At 32.2% G+C, this 22,403-nt stretch overlaps 1 protein-coding gene across 1 annotated transcript in view; it reads right to left on the bottom strand.

The window, feature by feature from the left end:
• Positions 1-22,403, bottom strand: part of LOC143061967 (guanylate cyclase soluble subunit beta-2-like) — a 135,596-nt gene that overhangs the window by 101,993 nt on the left and 11,200 nt on the right. The window contains exons 4-8 of the mRNA XM_076233824.1: positions 19,686-20,138; positions 17,740-17,914; positions 6,469-6,614; positions 5,014-5,162; positions 2,846-2,992 (exon numbers count right to left, since the gene is read on the bottom strand). Of these exons, the coding sequence (XP_076089939.1) occupies positions 2,846-2,992; positions 5,014-5,162; positions 6,469-6,614; positions 17,740-17,914; positions 19,686-20,138 (1,070 nt within the window). The remainder of the gene's footprint in view (positions 1-2,845; positions 2,993-5,013; positions 5,163-6,468; positions 6,615-17,739; positions 17,915-19,685; positions 20,139-22,403) is intronic.

The following is a 22,403-nucleotide window of genomic DNA, read 5'->3' as shown; positions in this document are numbered from 1 at the left end:
TTCATAGGCTACCATTTTTTTTCTCTGTATGATAGTAAGTGGTCCAACTTTATGCCTATTAAGGCTAAAACTAAATGCAAGTTTTCCATTGAAAAGTGAAAAAACTGGCCATCAGACCATATTGTTTCTAAAAAAATTAAATGCAAGAGTCCTTTTGCAATTAGACTTCTTGTATCATAACGCCTTAGCATAGAAATGAGCAAAAAGTTACACATTTTCATTTCTAATAGCTTCTGTGTGCATTTTTATATGTCAATATGGGCTACCGCCTAAATCGACTCTAAATAATTCTCAGTACTACATGGCCCAAGACCATTTTATACTCATGTGGTATGCTTTTTGACACTTTTCTATACATTTAAAGTACATTTTATATATATGAAAGAATAAATTAGGCATAAAAAACTTCAAAATCTTCAAATTGGCTGAGAAAAATGCATATTTATATAAGGCGTCCCTAAATTGGAAAATCTCTATTTTCAGGCATAGGCTTATATAAATTTAACTTTGGAATAATTACAATACATCTGATAAATAAAAGAGTGTTCAGATGCTTTTAATACTTAATATTTGATATTCAAGAGCATTTAAAAAGCAAATTTTTGCAAAATTTAAAATTTTAAGGCCAAAATCTTGACAGTTGAAGATATTTGATTTACACGTCAAAAATAAACATTCAAATGTCTATATTAGAATGACCCTAGTGTCTCTAATATATGTCATATGGCCATGAAACTTGGCAACCTATCTCACAATTGCCTAAGCTTAGGTTATGCAAAGTTTTATAAAGATTGGTCAAGTCTTTCTGTCCTATTAAGAGATGGATTCCTGAAATCTAGATTCTGTACTTTGGCAACTTTCCTGAATGATTTGCTGGTTTCAGTTTGTCAAACTCAATCAAAGTAAAGGATTTACATCTTTGGTTTACAGAAATTCTGTTAAAATGTGCCATTTTGGCATTCTACGGCTATAATAAGCATTTTAAAGCAGTTTACATTTTATGGCTAAGAGGCATGCTGACTTTCTATCTGACAGCTTTTTTGTTCCTGATATTTGTGTTTCTATGATTAAATCAAATTTAATTAACCATTTGTGAACTCTGGATATAGAGAAAAGTAGATTATCACAGAAAAAAAGTGCAGATATTTGTATTCACGGCCATGGTTAAACGGCCTAATAGATGTATGTAAAATGTGAAGAGCTTTGTACATCAAATCTGTAGTCCATCACAAATATTTCACTAAATCTGTAAAAAAAGCACTTTATTATACTCAGTACACCTTACTCCTTTCATAGGCTACCATTTTTTTTCTCTGTATGATAGTAAGTGGTCCAACTTTATGCCTATTAAGGCTAAAACTAAATGCAAGTTTTCCATTGAAAAGTGAAAAAACTGGCCATCAGACCATATTGTTTCTAAAAAAATTAAATGCAAGAGTCCTTTTGCAATTAGACTTCTTGTATCATAACGCCTTAGCATAGAAATGAGCAAAAAGTTACACATTTTCATTTCTAATAGCTTCTGTGTGCATTTTTATATGTCAATATGGGCTACCGCCTAAATCGACTCTAAATAATTCTCAGTACTACATGGCCCAAGACCATTTTATACTCATGTGGTATGCTTTTTGACACTTTTCTATACATTTAAAGTACATTTTATATATATGAAAGAATAAATTAGGCATAAAAAACTTCAAAATCTTCAAATTGGCTGAGAAAAAAGCATATTTATATAAGGCGTCCCTAAATTGGAAAATCTCTATTTTCAGGCATAGGCTTATATAAATTTAACTTTGGAATAATTACAATACATCTGATAAATAAAAGAGTGTTCAGATGCTTTTAATACTTAATATTTGATATTCAAGAGCATTTAAAAAGCAAATTTTTGCAAAATTTAAAATTTTAAGGCCAAAATCTTGACAGTTGAAGATATTTGATTTACACGTCAAAAATAAACATTCAAATGTCTATATTAGAATGACCCTAGTGTCTCTAATATATGTCATATGGCCATGAAACTTGGCAACCTATCTCACAATTGCCTAAGCTTAGGTTATGCAAAGTTTTATAAAGATTGGTCAAGTCTTTCTGTCCTATTGGTCCAAGGACACAGTTATCGTCCTTTGGTTTTCGTTGTCTACGAATATAGTCCCTAGTGTAAACAGTGTATAACTTGCATGTCTTATTTGATACACTTTCCCAATTTATTTCTTGATATTAAATGCATGAAATATCAAGTAGGGGGATGTAATTACATGTAAAAAAAAAATTGGGTGCTGAATCTTTATGTTAAGAAGTAAATTGGTCCAGTTCTAAAAGGTCAAATTTTAGCACGTCTGAAGCTGTCAAACTGAATTTTACACCCCCTTAACACAGAATTGTCAATATTTTGAGTTAGAGCTGGTAGAAGTTTCTATAATTTTGATATTATTTGTCTCACTGGTAGTACACTACACTGTAAAAATCTTTTTGAGAAAGAGCAGGTGCGATTTTTTTAATTTGAATTTATTGTCTAAAAGAAATGCACTACGAAATAACTGTGTTCTCGGGCCAGATAAATGAACATCATCTCTTGTGGAGTGTTGTCTCATTGGCAATCATACCACATTTTTTTTATATAAATCAGATAACTTCAGGCTGTATTCAATTCAAAACTGTAAATTTAGCCAGATTTCCCTTCCTGTCGAAATTCACACGCTGGTCATGGGGGAAAAACAATGTAAGTTTACAAACACTCAACAGGACCAGAATTTTTTAGACCTCGTTCAGCTCGTTCGCTCAATTATTATTTATTACATCATTATTCTTTATAAAAAAAAAAAACTCAATCATCACCAACCTGAAGGGATAATCCTGTAGCTGGAGACTTTACTTTAGCTGCCTCCTCTACCATATCCATAGCAAAATTTGCCACAGCTTGCACGTGAATCTCTTTAATTTCAGGACAACCATTGACTATCATATATGCATCACCAATTGTTTCAACCTTAAAAAAAAGTAAACCCGAAAACAATTAATCCACCTTTTTCAAAAGAAATTGTCAAAATAGACAATATATTATTATGATTTATAATTATATACGTATTGGTAAATGCAAGTAAATATCAGACATCGTATTAACACCTAAACAATATAATCCTTAGAACAGAGCTCTGGTGATGATATATGTTTCTCGGGCTCGTGCAGTTGTGAAAAGTAAAATAACAAAAATATCTGAACCCCAATGAATATTCAAAACGTTATTATTAAATGGCAAAATCAAAACCCCAAACGCATGGATAACAATTGTCATAATTCTGACTTAATACCGGCCTTTTCTTATTCAAAAATTGATGATTTAAACATGGTTTTGTGGGTAGCTAATCCTCTCACTTGTATGACAGTCGCATTTTATTGATCACATTGTGTAGCCAAAACAAAAACGGACATGATTATAGGTAAAAATTTCCAAAAATATACACATTGTGATATTAAAAAAAAGTAAAAAACAAAATTACCGAACTCCAAGGGAAGTTCTTAACGGTAAGTCCCGAAGCAAATTGCAAAATCAAAAGCTCAAGCAAATCAAACGAATGGATAACAACGGTCGTATTCCTGACTTGATGCAGGCATTTTCTTACATAGAAAATGTTGGATTAAACCTGGGTTTTGAACAGCGGTATACTGTACTACTGTTGCCTTTGTTTATAGATAGACAAACCTATCATTTGTCTGTCAGTCGCACACAAATCCATTATATTAACAACGATGGGTGAACAAAACAGACATAATATATTTGTAGGTGTTAAGGTAAAAAATACAGGTACACCAGTCAACACTCTGTTACAATTGTAATCACTATAAAACAAACAAATATGTGAACAAAGAAAAACAAAAAGGCATATAGACAAGGCACATTAGCTAAAACGGAAGAAAAAAACCCAAAACATTACTAGAACAAAATGACAGGATGTATAAGTACTATATGATAACCTAATTTTACATTTTTTGCAATGAAATATGCGGAATTAGAAAAATAGAAAGTCATATTACACTTGAGAAGTATATTCTGTATATTCACTTCTCTAGCGTCAGATAATAATAGATGTTGTCACTGCATTATCAGTATATCGGAGGGAAAACTCATAGGAAATGACAGTGTTCCTTTTTTTTTCTACTTTATTGTAATAAAAAATATCATTATAAAGATAAAAACTAACCTAATGTGTTAATAGATTAAAAAAACGTACAACAATAATGAAGATTGTTAAAACATTTTCAATGATGAACGGCTGAAAGATGGCAAATCAATAAACCAAACATGCACAATTTCACATTTATGACAAAGTTCAACATATTCATTTGAGGAAAGTTATAGAAAACCAAAAAGAAAAATCCCGATAATATGCAAGCTTTTAACATCTTATACTATTTTTAAAAAAAGTTGTAGAATGGAAACTGTTCTAAGGCACATGAAATCTACTTGTATAAAGTTTAAGTTTGAACACAGTAGGATAAGTTAGTTAGAAACACCATGTACCTTGCAGAGGTAAATTCCCCCAAAAATGAAAAAAACACATTGTTAGCAAATACTATAGAAAATATTAAAATCCGAATACTATACACAAACTTAGTATATCAAAAACATAGTATTTAAAATTCTAGCTTGAAAACTACATACGTATAGAATTAGCCAGTTAACTGTGTATTCTATGTGAAACGTACCAACGGACATGCGGGCATGGATAATACATTGTTGTTTTTTTGTTGCACTTCTGTGTCCTGTTTTTTCATTGTTTTTCTCTTATAGTTGATGTGTTTCCCTCGGTTTTAGTTTTTATGTTTTACTTTGTAACCCGGGTTTATTTTCTCTCCATAGATTTAGGACTTTTGAACAGCGATATACTACTGTTGCATTTATAAAAAACCCTTACCATAAAGTTTTGTGGCTGGCATACAGAAACAAACTTAACGCCTCAACTTAAGTCTCAAACTTAATCACAGAAGCTAGCAATAATTGCCCCTTACCTTGTACACATCATGTTCATTTGTTTTCTCATCAAACTTGGCATACAGATTGTTTAGCATGGTAACAACTTCCATTGGCGAACACTCAGAGGCTATGTTGGTAAAGGTAACTATATCACTGAAGAGGATGGTCACTACCTCAAACTTCTCTGAAATATAGAGTTAAAGTGTATTATCACTTAGTTATAACTTAACTTTTATATAAGCTTTGGATTTCAAATACTTTGGCCACGAGCATCACTGAAGAGACATGTATTGTCGAAATGCGTATCTGGTGCAAGAAAATTGGTACCGTTAATGTTATTACTACCACTGGGTCGATGCCTCTGCTGGTGGACTATTAGTCCCCGAGGGTATCATCAGCCCAGTAGCCAGTACTTCGGTACTGGCATGAAAATAAGGATTTTCTGTTATTAAAATTATTTGCTGTTACAAAATGATAGAACTTATTATAAATTAAGGAATGTATCTCCCTCATGCAAAGCTCTGATTCCTTTCACGGATTTGGCTATACTTTTTGGACCTTTTCGATTATAGCTCGTCGTCTTTTATATAAGCTTTGGATTTCCAATATTTTGGCCACGAGCATCACTGAAGAGACATGTATTGTCGAAATGCGCATCTGGTGCAAGAAAACTGGTACCGTTAATTTTATTATTACAATCACACCCATCAAACACTTTCGTAGAGAGAAGATACCAATGATGACACAAAATGTGCAACCAAACTCATGTATTTATTATATAATTTCAACAGTCTAAAACTTTTATTAACATTTGCATCTGGTACTTTAAAGCGGTTTTCAATAACCTATGATATCGGTCAATCAAGATGAATAGAAACTCGTCATAGATACCAGCATTTGAATGTTGTACGCCATACGTGCGTTTCATCAAAAAAATATTCATTGGTGACGCTCGACTTGCAAAAGTTTAAAAGACAAAATGAAGAACTACTTTAGATAGTTTAACAATCAATCTTGTAATAATTCATATTTTGGGTATCTCAACTACAAATGTAAATGCATTGCTAGGGAAACGAATTCGGATAAGTGCACCAAATTCAATAAATTAGTACTTTTCGCAATGATTAAGTGGAGAAAAAAACACCTTTTCCATTATATGCGTTCGAAGCGCTATTCCGGTTATACCTGAACCAGAACGAACACTCATAGTCACAACTTAGACACTCAAGGCTGTAGAAATACTAAAACCCGTGAATAATTGTGCATAATTTTGGGTATATTTCAAAAAACAAATTTCAAATTCCTCATGCAAAGTTGTTCTAAAATAGTTTCCACTATATTTCACGTCAGTTTTAGTGTTCATTTTAAATTTGTTCTCGAAATAACCAATTAACATAGTTTTTAGTATGTAACACAGATTATGTTTTCATACACTAACTGAAACAAGTACTTAACACTTCAAATTAAATGATCAAAATCAGTGCACCAACCTGCTGCTATTGTTATTCCATTTTTTAAGTCATTAGCCACTTTCTGTGGGAGCATTTGGTACAATAATGCATCAGTTCTTTGTTTTTCTTCTTCCAGAAGACGTGATGTTTTCTTTAATTCAGCTGTTGTTTCATCTAACTTTTTACTGTAATTATATGTAAATCAAAAATATATATATATATATAAAAAAAACAGAACATTAAGTCAAATTCAAAATGGAGAAATCCATGAAAACTGGCAAAATCAAACGATATAAATCATCGAAACAAGTAAAAATAACTGCCATATTCCTGACTTGATTTTCTAAGGAAAATACTGAGTCAAACCTGGGTATATAGATAGCTTAACCTTCCACTTGTATCCCAGATGTTTATAGTTCCGTTTTATTAACAAAATTTGGTGATTAACCCAAACAGGCATAATAGGTTACTGTGACAATCCAGCACCTACAATGCGTAAATGTACATCACAGAAATGCATAAGATATGTAAACTTCATACGCGGGTGATATTGGTATTTTGCTGATAAGGCGATTTCTAAATTGAAATAGTCTCGTTTCAATTTTGTCACAAATATTCTGTTATTGAGATGTGGGCTACTGTTAAATTCAAGGTTAAAGTGTAGAAATGATGCAAAGGATAATGTATGTGGGAATTTTTTTTTTAATCTGCAGTTCAGGAGACCCCATCAGATAAAATTTTGATTGTTAAAGAAATAATTTCATTAATATCTGTATGTGAATTTGAATAATCTAGCTTTTAAAATCTGTTTATTTATAACAAGTATCAAAAGAAACATCGACTAATATGGAAACAAGAAAAGGTCGGTCAGTTGACGTACGCAGTTGGTTCCCATAGGATAACCAGCTGAAAAATTATCCTTCAAATTTCAACAAAAATATGTCAATGAGAATCTCTTGCTCCTACTGAACACCTTTTTCGGGTTTATTTTGAACACAATGTTTAGAATTATATCTCCGAAAACATCAAACGGAATGTATGAATATATTTTTTATGTAAATATTCAATTAAGAATAAGATCCATGTCGTTACATCTTGTGATCTGTTTATTTGGCAATCGCCAATGGCAGTCAGCAGGGTTTCAGAACATCAGTTGTTCGACCTGTTTTGTTAAAATATATTTTTTTTCACTTTATTGGTCTTTTGGAAAATGTTGTTTGTGCTGAATTTATACACCTCTACAAAGAAATTTGTTTGGCATTTACACGAATAAAATGAAGGCTTTTATCCAATGCAATCATAGGCTTGATTTAGATTTGTTTATATTCATTATGTTATATATGGCCTTCATTTTGGATTCCAAGACTCCATAACAGATTATCATATAACATTATAAGATGCATTTTTGTTGCTATCTGAATCTATGCAGTATCTTGGCTAACGCTATACGTTTAGTTATCCTAAGCTACGTATTCCTACGATATTGAACGCGCTGCAATACTATAGTTGCCAACTTCAATTAGAGATTTGACCGTCAAAGTTCCATTTTACTGATAACGCAGACATTAATTAATTATTCCAATGTCAAAGCAATGAATAATATTCATGAGTGTATGTTACTCAGGTAAAATAAAACTTCATCTTCAGCGAATTTGACTAAATGGGAGTGATATGCCACTACAAACAAATGATGGCAATTTCATGCAATTCAAATGTACCTAGTGATGTCTGTTTGTCGAATAAAGTTGTGTACGAATGCATAAAATAGAAGAGAGAGAGTTTATACAACAGAGAGATTTTCAAACTCAAGTCAAAATAAAAAGTGTTTGGCCACTAGAACATGCATTTCTTCCTTTTATTGCGTTCTAATAATCGAACGTAATTTGTTTTGTAGATATAATACGCTTAGGATTAAAAAAAAGTAATGATTTTTTTAAACTCTCTAGATAAAAGCGAAGTTTACATGTCACAATGCCAACTTTACTTTCAGATTTAAATTTTTATTAAACCAATTGAAATTATTGAAATAACTGAAGACACACATTATATGTGAAGCTTCACTGTTTGATGTTTATCAGAAGCATGGCTTGAATATGTGTATCGGTTTGCAATCACTTTGAAAACATACAAAGTAAGTCTTCAAAGACAGAGGAAAACTTAAATATTTGTTCAATGTAGCAAAACCACACAATCAATTTCTAAAAACATCATACAGTTCGCTTAGCTAACAATATTTCGTAGTTCAATGAAAGATAACGTAAAAAGAAATCTCTATACAATATATGAGATTAAAACATTCAAATGGAAATGTGTATATAAGTATATACAATAAAAATAATAATCGATCAAGAAATTATATCTTTTTTTCAAGTTTTTTTTTTTTATCACGTTTGTTGTTTAAAAGTTCATGTTTTTACTTAAATCATGGATTAGACTTCTGTAGAAAGCGCTTGATACGGTGCTTTTTGTCCGCAATTCGCTTTTTGTCCGCTTTTGCTTTTTGTCCGATAATTTTGCTTTTTGTCCGAAACTTTTGCTTTTTGTCCGTTGCTTTTTGTCCGTTTTGCCTTTTGTCCGATTATTTTGCTTTTTGTCCGAAACTTTTGCTTTTTGTCCGTTGCTTTTTGTCCGTTTTGCTTTTTGTCCGATTATTTTGCTTTTTGTCCGAAACTTTTGCTTTTTGTCCGTTGCATTTTGTCCGTTTTGCTTTTTGTCCGATATAAAATGCAGATGGCAGTTAGGTCCGCTGCTGTATGCCCTGAGGTAATCGGTGCCCTCAGGTAATCGTGGCAATAGTGCCCATATGCGTAGTAATAACATGATCTAAAAATAGAATAAACTAAAACTACATCATTTTACTTTCTATTTCGACTGACAGTATATGTGTAAAAAATAGGAGAAAACAGTCTGGAGCTGGCATGTCAGTTAACTGCTAGTAGTCTGTTGTTATTTATGTATTATTGTCATTTTGTTTATTTTCTTTGGTTACATCTTCTGACATCAGACTCGGACTTCTCTTGAACTGAATTTTAATGTGCGTATTGTTATGCGTTTATTTTTCTACATTGGTTAGAGGTATAGGGGGAGGGTTGAGATCTCACAAACATGTTTAACCCCGCCGCATTTTTGCGCCTGTCCCAAGTCAGGAGCCTCTGGCCTTTGTTAGTCTTGTATTATTTTAATTCTAGTTTCTTGTGTATAATTTGGAAATTAGTATGGCGTTCATTATCACTGAACTAGTATATATTTGTTTAGGGGCCAGCTGAAGGACGCCTCCGGGTGAGGGAATTTCTCGCTACATTGAAGACCTGTTGATGACCTTCTGCTGTTGTTTTTTTATTTGGTCGGGTTGTTGTCTCTTTGACACATTCCCCATTTCCATTCTCAATTTTATACATACAATTTTTTACAATAAGTTACGACAAATAAGTTACGACAAATAATTCACGAAAAAAATCCAAATATTTGGTTAATTTGTGATCATTGCAACGTGAACAGATATTTATTTGAAACGTAAATGACTTAAAATAATTAAAAAGAAAACACTTTTTGAATGGCGATTTAAACTTTTATAATAATAGTTGTCAAAAACTGGTTTCATAGAGATTTATGTAAATAAATGTATACAATTATTTAAACTAACTATTAAAGAATAAAAGTTATCCACACATGCATAAGGCAGCAAACATTTGATTTTCGGGGGGGGGTCTATGGATTTCTTTCCTTCGGCGAAAGACAACATTTTTTGGAGACAGGTCGAAAACATTTTTTTCTTTCATTTCAATTTTAGCATTACATATAGTGGCAGCTGAGGGTGAAACAAACAATTTTTTTTCTCAGGGTCAAAAACAAATTATTTGTTTCTCAAACAATTAGAAACAAACTTTAAAAAAAGAACATAGCCACCCCCCACCCACCCCCCTGAAAATGAACTGATTGCTCCCTAAGTTTCGTGAATGTCCTGTTGAAACTTTGACTATCATTGTGTTTGGTAATATATGACACTTACATATGGACAGATTTCGCATATATTGATTTTGGTTACTTCTTTTAAAGTAACACTAGAACACATCCGCGAAATCGTGGGCATTCAGAGCGTATTTGAAAGGATGTAAAGTGTTGTAGGAAGAGTTTTGTAAAAGATTTGATTTCAGGAAAAGTATCAAAAGTCATAGGTACTTGGGGACAGGAAAATGTTTTTTTTTTTAACCCTCCACCTTTATTTCCAAAATTCCCATTTTTTGTTTTCTATTAATTTCATTATGAACATACATTTAGTGTACATGTATTATGAACATTCCAGTCAGGAGCCAGTTCAGTGGTTCAGTGATATTTGTTTTTCGTTCATTTTTTGTACATAAATAAGGCTGTTAGTTTCTCATTTGAATTGTTTTACTTTGTCATTTCGGGGCCTTTTATATCAGACTATGCAGTATCGGCTTTTGCTTATTGTTGAAGGCCGTAAGGTGACTTTTAAATGTTAATTTCGGTGTCATTTTGGTCTCTTGTGGAGAGATGTCTCATTGGCATTCATACCACATCTTCTTTTTTTTGTAAAACAGTTAGTGACTTTAGAATTTCAGAAAAGGTATCAAAAGTCATAGGTAATTTGGGACAGGATAATTGTTTTTCTAGCCCGGCTCCTCCTTTTTCTCTTTTAATTTTAATGACACATGATAATTTTAGCGCTTATCTGTATATTATGAACATCCATAAAGGGGGGGGGTCGGGGCAGAGGCGGATTTAGGGGCCCGCCCCCCCTTTTCTGGAAAATAATTGGTTGCTTATATAGGGAAGCATTGTGGCATGACCGGAGCGGGCCCCTCTCAGGCAGTCAACGGGCCCCTGCGTATGAAAATTTCTGGATCCGCCACTGCGGAGGGGTCCTGATCCCAATATCCCGGGCTTTAAAACATGAAATCCCGAGGTTCTGAATTTATTATACAAATTGAATATCTCGACATCCCGAAATTCGAAAAAAAGAAATCCCGGATACCGAAATGGTCAATCCTGAAATTTTGATCTTAAAAACACCCGTTCCAGACGTCCCGAAAGTGTATTTTCTTTTTACAGTCAATTCTCAGTTTAATTATTGATCCACATCGGTAATTGATATATATTTCAGACCCTCTCTATTAAATAAACCCTGTGACTGCCGTGGATAGTGAACTTGAAAATGATATCAGACAGAAAATACACTTTATTCGTAGTATATATGTATTTGTTTCAAAGTAAAAAGAAAAACGCGAACCGGAGGGTCTAATCTGACTTAAATTCTCAGTTTAATAATTGATCCACAGCGGTCATTGATATATTATTCAGACCCTCTCTATTTAATAAACCCTGTGACTGCCGTGGATATTAAACTTGAAAATGATATCAGACAGAAAATACACTTTATTCGTAGTATATATGTATTTGTTTCAAAGTAAAAAGAAAAACGCAAACCGGAGGATCTAATCTGATTTGAATTTCGTCCAATGACGAATATAAGACAGAAAATACACTGTATTCGTAGTATATTAATGTATGTTTAAAGTATACAGAAAAACGCAAACCGGAAGTCTAATCTGACTTAAAATTTCGCCCAATGACGGAAACATATCATACCACATCTTCTTTTTTTTGTAATCAATGAATTTTGTAAAATTTTCAGAAAAGGTATCAAAAGTTCACATGAATAATTGTAGCGCTTATCTGTATATTATGAACATTCATTACTATATAAATATAGTGTATTTACTTTCAATTCGAAGTTTACTAATCGATCCATAGTGGTCATTGATAAAGTATACAGACCCTCTCTATTTAATAAACTCTGTGAATGCCGTGGATAGTTAACTTGAAAATGATAGCAGATAGAATTTTGAAAATACACTTTATTCTATGTATGTTCAAAGTATACAGAAAAGTAAACAGACCCTCTCTATTTAATAAACTCTGTGACTGCCGTGGATAGTTAACTTAAAAGAAAATGATAGCAGATATAATTTTGAAAATACACTATATTCTTTGTATATGTATGTTCAAAGTATACAGAAAAGTATACAGACCCTCTCTATTTAATAAACTCTTTGACTGCCGTGGATAGTTAACTTGAAAATCATAGCAGATAGAATTTTGAAAATACACTAAAGTCACTTTATTCTTTGTATATTCGAAGTTTACAAATCGATCCATAGTGGTCATTGATAAAGTATACAGACCCTCTCTATTTAATAAACTCTGTGAATGTCGTGGATAGTTAACTTGAAAATGATAGCAGATAGAATTTTGAAAATACACTTTATTCTTTGTATATGTATGTTCAAAGTATACAGAAAAGTATACAGACCCTCAAGGAGTGCACGATACGTCCGTACTGAACTTATTGAAATTGATGCAAGAACAAAATGAAATGTATATTAGGAATTTAATCAGAAGTAAGTACAACGAAACTTGAAAAAGGATATCCTCGAGTATATAAATATTTACTACAACACACCCGCGAAATCGCGGGCATTCAAAGCGTAGTTTAAAGTATGTAAAGTGTTGTTGGAAGAATTTTGTAAAATATTTAATGACTGGAGAATTTCAGCAAAAGTATCATAGGTTATTGGGGACAGGACAATGCTTTTTTTTTTAATCCCTCCTCCTTTATTTCCAATATTCCCATTTTTTGGTTTTCTATCAATTTCAATATGAACATACATTTAGTATGTTATGAACATTCAAGTAATGAGCCTGTAATTTAGTGGTTGTTGTTTGTTTATGTGTTACATATTTGTTTTTCGTTCATTTTTTTGTACATAAATAAGGCCGCTAGTTTTCTGGTTTGATTTGTTTTACATTGTCAGTTCGGGGCCTTTTAAAGCTGAGTATGGGCTTTGCTCGTTGTTGAAGGTCGTACGGTAACCTATAATTGTTAATACTCTGTGTCATATTGGTCTCTTGTGGAGAGTTGTCTCAGCATGGCAATCATACCACATCTTCTTTTTTTGTAATCAATGATTTTTGTAAAAGATTTAATGACTGGAGAATTTCAGAAAAGGTATCAAAAGTTCACATGAATATTTTTAGCGCTTATCTGTATATTATGAACATTCATTACTATATAAATATAGTGTACATGTATTTACTTTACTAATCGATCCATAGTGGTCATTGATATAGTATACAGACCCTCTCTATTTATTAAACTCTGTGACTGCCGTGGATAGTAAACTTGAAAATGATAGCAGATAGAATTCTGAAAATACACTTTATGCATTGTATATATGTACGTTCAAAGTATACAGAAAAACGCAAACCGGAAGTCTAATCTTACTTAAAATTTCGTCCAATGACGGGACAATATCCGGATGCCTTTTTTCTCGTTTTTCTCCAAAAAAAAGTCAATCTGAATAATCATATGAATGGATGACAAATGGCACTATGCACTGTACCTATAGGACACAGAGGCGTGTTGATCAATTAATTGTGGAAAGAAGAGAAGCGACACCCAAAATGAGGTCTTCTCGTTTAATAGTATAGATAGATAAGTAGAAATTGTCGGAATGCTAAGCGGAAATACGAGTTGAATATAAAAGGCTCAACAAAAATGATACGGATACGTAAATACGCATTTTTACTAGAACACACCTGTGATTCGCGGGTCTGTGACTGAATTAAAGAATACAACTATGCGTAAGCCTTATAAGTATTGTCATCTGATAAAGTCATGTCGATCATAAGATACACAGTTTTCTCTGCTTTCAACATTTTTCTGTTTGGACCCGTCGACCTGGAACTGATCAATTATTGGTATTAATAATTTTATTTGGAAAACAAAAGGGCCTGGAAATGAGTATGTTTTAATCAACAGCATTGTCCTTTATGAGATATATAAATAAAGTTGTGTTCTTTGATTCGCTGTTTTACGTCATTTCAACAAATTGAAAATTGTACATGCTGTACCTATACGCCTTATTTTAAGTCCAGATTTTTTATTGTTCGTATTGTCATCTTAGAAAGTCATACTGATAAAAGTACTACAAGTAGGAACAGTAGTAGTGTCAACCCTGTGATTACGACCCGTGTATATAGCAAAATCCTAAATACAGCGTTTGGTGGTGCGCCTGTCAGATGCGGAACGTACAGATAAGTTAATAGGTAACAGGTGAATATACTATTGGTATCGGTATCGGATTCGACCCGGAACTTCTTAATTATTGGCAATATTAATTATGTGGAAAACAAAAGGGTCTGGAGTGGTGTAATTTTTAATCAACAACATTGTACTATATTAGTAATATGTAAAGTTGAATTCTTTGATTCATCGTTTTTACGTGATGACGGCTGACAAATTGGACCTCGTAATTTTAGTATTATAGATATATATTTTTACGTGATGACGGCTGACAAATTGGACCTCGTAATTTTAGTATTATAGATATATATTATCTATAATATCTATAATACTAAAATTACGAGGTCCAATTTGTCAATATCTATAATACTAAAATTACGAGGTCCAATTTGTCAGCCGTCATCACGTAAAAACGACGAATTAAAGAATTCAACTTTATATATAACTAATATAGTACAAAGATGTAGATTAAAAATTACACCACTCCATGCCCTTTTGTTTTCCACGTAATTAATATTGCCAATAATTAAGAAGTTCCGGGTCGAGTCCGATACCGATACCAATAGTATATTCATCTGTTACCTTTTACCTTATCTGTACGTTCCGCATTAGACAGGCGCACCCCCAAACGATGTATTCAGGATGTGCTATATACACGAGTCACACAGGGTTGACACTGAACTACATGTCGCGGTTATCAGGACAGTAGAATTTTTCATATGAATATGTGATACAAGTGGAAAATATCAACGAATTAACATTTGTTTTTATCATAATTAGTCATAACTGTGTGAATAAATGTGTATTTACAATAAGTATTATTTTAGTAACAAAACTTATTATCTATCTTGTTTTAAGTAAGCAAGTAAGAGAAATTGTCTAAACGATCGAGTTAGTTAACGATTGAGTTAGTTAAGTCATTAAAACAAGTTAGCTAAGTCTTTATAGCAACCAAGCTTAAGGTCTTTATAACTCCAAAACTGCTAATATTTCTTAAAGTTGCCAATTCAGGGGCAGCAACCCGAAAACACGTTGAATGTGTCTGAAACCTTAGGCAGAGATTTTGCTTACTTGATGAACATTTTAACTATTGTTAGATTGGCTCTAAATGCTTTAGTCTAAATTTAACCCCTCCCCCCCCCCCCCATTATGTTCATTTTTTTATTTAGACATGGCGGTCATCTTCATTATAATATCTATAATACTAAAATTACGATATCTATAATACTAAAATTACGAGGTCCAATTTGTCAGCCGTCATCACGTAAAAACGACGAATTAAAGAATTCAACTTTATATATAACTAATATAGTACAAAGATGTAGATTAAAAATTACACCACTCCATGCCCTTTTGTTTTCCACGTAATTAATATTGCCAATAATTAAGAAGTTTCGGGTCGAGTCCGATACCGATACCAATAGTATATTCATCTGTTACCTATTACCTTATCTGTACGTTCCGCATTTGACAGGCGCACCACCAAACGATGTATTCAGGATATGCTATATACACGAGTCACACAGGGTTGACACTGAACTACATGTCGCGGTTATCAGGACAGTAGAATTTTTCATATGAATATGTGATACAAGGGGAAAATATCAACGAATTAACATTTGTTTTTATCATAATTAGTCATAACTGTGTGAATAAATGTGTATTTACAATAAGTATTATTTTAGTAACAAAACTTATTATCTATCTTGTTTTAAGTAAGCAAGTAAGAGAAATTGTCTAAACGATCGAATTAGTTAACGATTGAGTTAGTTAAGTCATTAAAACAAGTTAGCTAAGTCTTTATAGCAACCAAGCTTAAGGTCTTTATAACTCTAAAACTGCTAATATTTCTTAAAGTTGCCAATTCAGGGGCAGCAACCCGAAAACACGTTGAATGTGTCTGAAACCTTAGGCAGAGATTTTGCTTACCTGATGAACATTTTAACCCTTGTTAGATTGGCTCTAAATGCTTTAGTCTACATTTAACCCCTCTCCCCCCCCCCCCCCCATTATGTTCAATTTTTTTAGACATGGCGGTCATCTTCATTATTGGGCGTGTCAAGGGGTACTATTTTTTAAAATTAGTTACCATAATGATGGTTTGGGCCACATCTGATTTTATTTTGCCAGTAGTTTATTTTTTTTCAAAGTGATGAGAAGAGCTTATAAAAAAAGGAAGATGTGGTATGATTGCCAATGAAACAACTATCCACAAAAGACCAAAATGACACAAACATTAACAACTATAGGTCACCGTACGGCCTTCAGCAATGAGCAAAGCCAACACCGCATAGTCAGCTATAGAAGGCCCCGATAAGACAATGTAAAACAATTCAAACGAGAAAACTAGGTGAGCTAAAAAAACAAAACTGACAAAAAGCAATGAACAAAAGGCAAAAGTGTCGGACAAAAAGCAAAATTATCGGACAAAAAGCAAAACGGACAAAAAGCAACGGACAAAAAGCAAAAGTTTCGGACAAAAAGCAAAATAATCGGACAAAAAGCAAAACGGACAAAAAGCAACGGACAAAAAGCAAAAGTTTCGGACAAAAAGCAAAATAATCGGACAAAAGGCAAAACGGACAAAAAGCAAAAGTTTCGGACAAAAAGCAAAATTATCGGACAAAAAGCAAAAGCGGACAAAAAGCGAATTGCGGACAAAAAGCACCGTATCAAGCGCTTAAAAATTAATTTTCTAGTATAAAACTAATCGTTTTGTCTAATTTGATGAAATAAACGGAAAAATAAAGTTATTACGCACAGATTGAAACATGGTTTGAAAACATGGATTTGATTTTTAAACAATGAACATCACTTATCATTTAGTTTTAGTTTTATAAGCAAACTTAGATAAAAGTAACATTTAATAAAAATTTGAATTGTTCATTCACATTTTTTATGTTGAATTCAGAAATAAATATTTCATATCATACTCCGTGCTTATTTTAACCTGGGGGTATCGGTAGCAGATTGCCAATTTGGTCTAAGTTGGAAGTTCAAAGCCCGCACGTGTGCTCGAGTCAAATCTTGATTGACACCGGGCACTCCGGCTTCCTCCATCAATAAAAACTGACCAACACGAAATAGACAAAAGTGCTGAAAATGGCAAACAACAACCAATCAATCATCCAACCATTTGAACCTAGATAGGCATTTGATGGAAACAACTTTAAATATACATTGACTATTGCATATAAACTTACGCTATATCAATCTCAGCAATTCTTTGTTGATTTAGCAGAATTAGCTCCCTTGTTACGTCATATAAAGGAATGTCTGACAAGTACATGTTTAATTTCGTCAGTTCCGATAGGCTTGTAAGTCTCGGTGAGCAAATATAAATCATATGCTTAATTTCAGCTAACCACATCATTTCACCTGTTTATAAAAAAAAATGCTTTCCTGATTTTTATCAATTTTGAAGGGCATAATAAACTTGATTAAGAATAACTACCCAAACCTAAGTGTTAAAGTATTTTTAAGAATATAAATGTGTCGCGTAGTAAAAATACATCATTTGGATATCACAAGTAAATAATTTTCAAACCAACTGTCAATCTGTTCCGACTTATCTTGAATACAACGTTGTTTTTGTACTTTTATTTTGGCTGATTTGTACGCCTCTATAAACTCCAAAATGTTTTCCACGCGCGGTGGAACATGTTCAAAGTAAATAAAAATATAGTTGTACGTAGAAGGATGTTTTTTTTCAAGTTTAATGCTTTTTTTAGTATTATTGTTTTACTTTTCATATCAAAGATACATACATATATCTATAACCATTCATTTGTTTTGTTTTGAATCAATCAATACACACGAAAGCCATTTGTGCATCTTGTACCAATGAATGTGTCCAAACAAGTTGTCTTGGTTATAATATAAGATAAAGCCGGATCAGCTTACCCTTCAGGAACACCTATCATCCTGATCTTTAATGTAGTAAATTGTGCTTAGCCTTTAGTTTTCTTTTTGCTGTCTCTCCCTTTTTGCCAATGACATTGCGAGTTTGTCTTCGACTTATAAGCTTGAGTCCCTTTATCATTTGTATCTGTCTACTGTCTTTTCTATTTTGTATTATCCAAAGTTAAATTTCAACAATAAGAATTGCTTGATTTCCTAACAGAGTGATACCAAGTTCGTAAGTATGGGGTGGTGGTTAAGTATTCTGCTATACAAGTATTAACTGTTATGTAACTACGACAATAATATCAAAAGATAACATCAACAGATAGAAAGCATGATGACCGTAGCATTATGCATAATGTCACATACTCATCATACTCACACAGACCATTTAAAAATAATTCTATAGAATATTCCTCCGTGAAAGGATGTCGATTGTTACGGTCTCCAATTCATGTTTTCGTTAATTGATTTTACCATATATCAGGATGCCGATTTGAAATGTATCATTTTAGTAATAATTATACGGTAAGCTTTTGCTCAATGTTGAAGGATGTGAAGTTACTAATTAATGTTCACATACTTGATCTGTATTGTAAAGTTCTACTTATATCATTTGCAATAAAAGAGGGACGAAAGATACAATAAAATGCACATTTATTCGGTATTAAAAAAAACCAATTACTTTCCATCTAATTCTTTTGAATACATCAGAAGTCTTATGCGGTCTGTGGAAATGCCTGTACCAAGTCATAAATATGGCAGTTGTTTCCCATTCGTTTGTTGGGTTTGAGATGTTGAATTTGACATTTTCTGAGGGATTTTCCGTCGTTATGTTCCTTTGAGTTCGGTATTTTTGTTATTTTACTTTTTCATAATGTGTACACGAATGCCCCATCCGCACTATCATTATCTATGTTCAGTGGACCGTGAAAATGGTGTACAATCTCTAATTTGGCATTCAATTTAGAAAGAACAATTGTACTAGGTTTCAAGTTGATTGGACTTCAACTTCATCAAAAACTACCTTGACCAAAAACTTTAACCAAAATCTTTAACCTGAAGCTTGACGGACGAACGGACGAACGAACGGACGGACACACGAACTAACGGTCGCACAGACCAGAAAAAATAAAGCCCATAAATGGGGCATACAAATTAAACTGTATACAAAATAACATTCATTTCGCTGAACCTACTTATATATATATATATAAACTGCAATGCTGCAACAGAGTTAACTAACCTCTTAAAATAAGCGGATTATCTGTTCTATCCGTTTTCTTTAGAGACAGATAGAAAACACTATTACTAAACATCCGTATATTTTCTACCAGGAATTTCATTGGTGGATGCATAATAGAAAATATTGACGTCATACATGTGTTCGGTGGTAGATAAGTCTGAAGTAGTTTTGATATCATGTTTCCGTATTGTTTAATTTGTAAGTCCTCGTCAAATACTATATGATATGGTAAGGCAGTACAAATATGACTGACACTTAAGACACTTGTAGATGGCAGCTGCTGCTTGTCATATTTTGTAACTACTTTTTCGTTTTCGGCTAAATCTTTAAATTGTACTATGAAAACAACATGTTCTCTTTCACTTCCGGTATCACTTTCATGTGTTGATATGCTTTCTACTTCCATTTCTGCTGTTTGATTATAAATGTCCCTCGAAACTGCTTTGGCAAGACCTGCATATTAAAACGAAATTAATGTTACTTGAAAAACATGCTGTTTTATGGATATGCAATAAACTAATTCATTATAAAACTATAAGGAAAATAGTATAACTATTTACATAACAAGTTTACGCATTTACCTTGGCTTTTGAAAATCTGAAAACGCTCACAATTTCTGTTGTTTATTTTTCAAAACGTAATTGGATGATATTCACACTAGTTCATAAAATCTAAGAAAGTGTCCAAAGTACACGGCTTCCCCACTCTAATTCGGCATTAACATTAAAAAGATCGTACCATAGGGAACATGTGTACTAAGTTTCAAGTTGATTGAAACTCAACTTCATCAAACCTTAAACAAAAAACTTTAACCTGAAGCGGGACAGACGGACGGACAAACGAACAAACGCGCAGACCAGAAATCATATTGCCCCTCTACTATCGTAGGTGGGTCATAACAACTTTCTTCGTAGTGATCAAATAGAGAAAATATATTTCAATATTTTTTTCAATTGATGGATCTACAAAAACTTCACACAAGATGATTGTAACTGTTGTGAACGTTAAATATCGCGGCAGTACCTTTTTGTAAACGTAACGTCGTTCCCGGCAAATTTGACAGTTGCCGATTTAACGTTACGAAATTCCGCCAACATGTGGCGTTCGAATAACATCTTTGTTTTCTAGCTTGTTATGAATCCTACATTTCTTTAGTTACTTGTATTTACATGCTTTATATCGTTGAATCGGTGTCGAGACGTACGAAATTATGCTTGCTTTCTTTATAATTCATATGTATGTACGTACTGACAGTTATTTACATGATTTAACCTTGACCGGCAACGGACTATATTCTTACACGCAAGGATAAGGCGTGCTAAGTCTTATAAAAACCGGATTTTTCTTATAACGAAACGAATTTGAACCAAGCTTGAAAGAATACAAGAGGTAATAACGCATTCACGAAAAACACTTTCAAACGTTTTAACATATTGTATTTCATTTACTTGTATTTATTATTATTGACAATAATAATCTCGATACTTTTAAAAGTTGTTTAGTCATTATTTAATATCCAGAAACCAAAGATATTGTTTTTAAATTAAAGATTGGCAACAATCTTTACACTGGTGGCAGCGAATTTAGTTTTCTTTCTTAAGAAAATTTTAAGAATCTACGTGAATATTTTATTAGGCACGCATTTGTTAAGTACATACATTGTTTTTGTCCATATTTTATGATATTTGGTTACACATAAAAAAAAACCTAAACATAAAAAAAGACACTTCAACGAAGGCTGAGAAATAGATAGTACAGTTGGTGAATATAATTAAATTATAGTATATATTTAAGTAATTTTAAATTCAACAAGGATAAATTCTAATCCAAGTTGAAATAAAATAATATAGTTAGTTAAAATCTATATCAACAAGGATAAATTCTTATCCAAGTTGAAAAAGATAAAATATAATAGTTCTCAGAATCTATATCAACAAGGATAAATTCTAATCCAAGTTGAAAAAGATAAAATATAATAGTTCTCAGAATCTATATCAACAAGGATAAATACTAATCCAAGTTGAAAAGGATATAATATAATAGATAGTCAGAATCTATATCAACAAGGATAAATTCTAATCCAAGTTGAAAAGGTCATAATTTAAAATTTAATATATATCAACAAGGATAAATATAAATCCAAGTTGAAATTAAATAGTTCAGGGGTACAATTCAACAAAGATAAATTTTAATCTAAGTTGAAAGTTTAAATATAGTAAAAGTAAATACCATATTAAAACCAGGATAAATTCTAATCCAAGTTGAGTTTAAATTTAGAAGTCTATTTTAACAAGGATAAATCTGAATCCAAGTTAAATATTAAGACCATAACAATTCAAATAGGTACAGACCATCCAGTTATTATATTTATAGTCTATTTAAAAGTTAATATTTAATAGTCTATTTCAAAAGTTTTCTTTTACAAAAAGGATAAATATAAATCTAAGTTGTAAATATAATAATATTTGGAAAAGGTCAAAGTTGAAAAATTTATAGTCTATTTCAAATTTGTTATTTATATAGTCTATTTCACAAAGTAAGGATAGAATCATAATTTAAAAGGTGTTTTTAAAGTAAGACATAGGAAATTCTTTTCGGATTTCAACAAGGATAAAAAGTAATCTAAGTTGAATAATTCTGAAAAAGTACAAGATTAACAAGGATAAATTTTAATCCAAGTTGATTAGTAAATTGAAACTCTTGATTCCATTTAGCAAT

The sequence above is a fragment of the Mytilus galloprovincialis genome, chromosome 2, assembly GCF_965363235.1.
Source record: "Mytilus galloprovincialis chromosome 2, xbMytGall1.hap1.1, whole genome shotgun sequence".
NCBI lineage: Eukaryota > Metazoa > Mollusca > Bivalvia > Mytilida > Mytilidae > Mytilus > Mytilus galloprovincialis.
The sequence above is the reverse complement of the archived record's forward strand: the minus strand, read 5'-3'. Positions and strand labels throughout refer to the sequence as shown.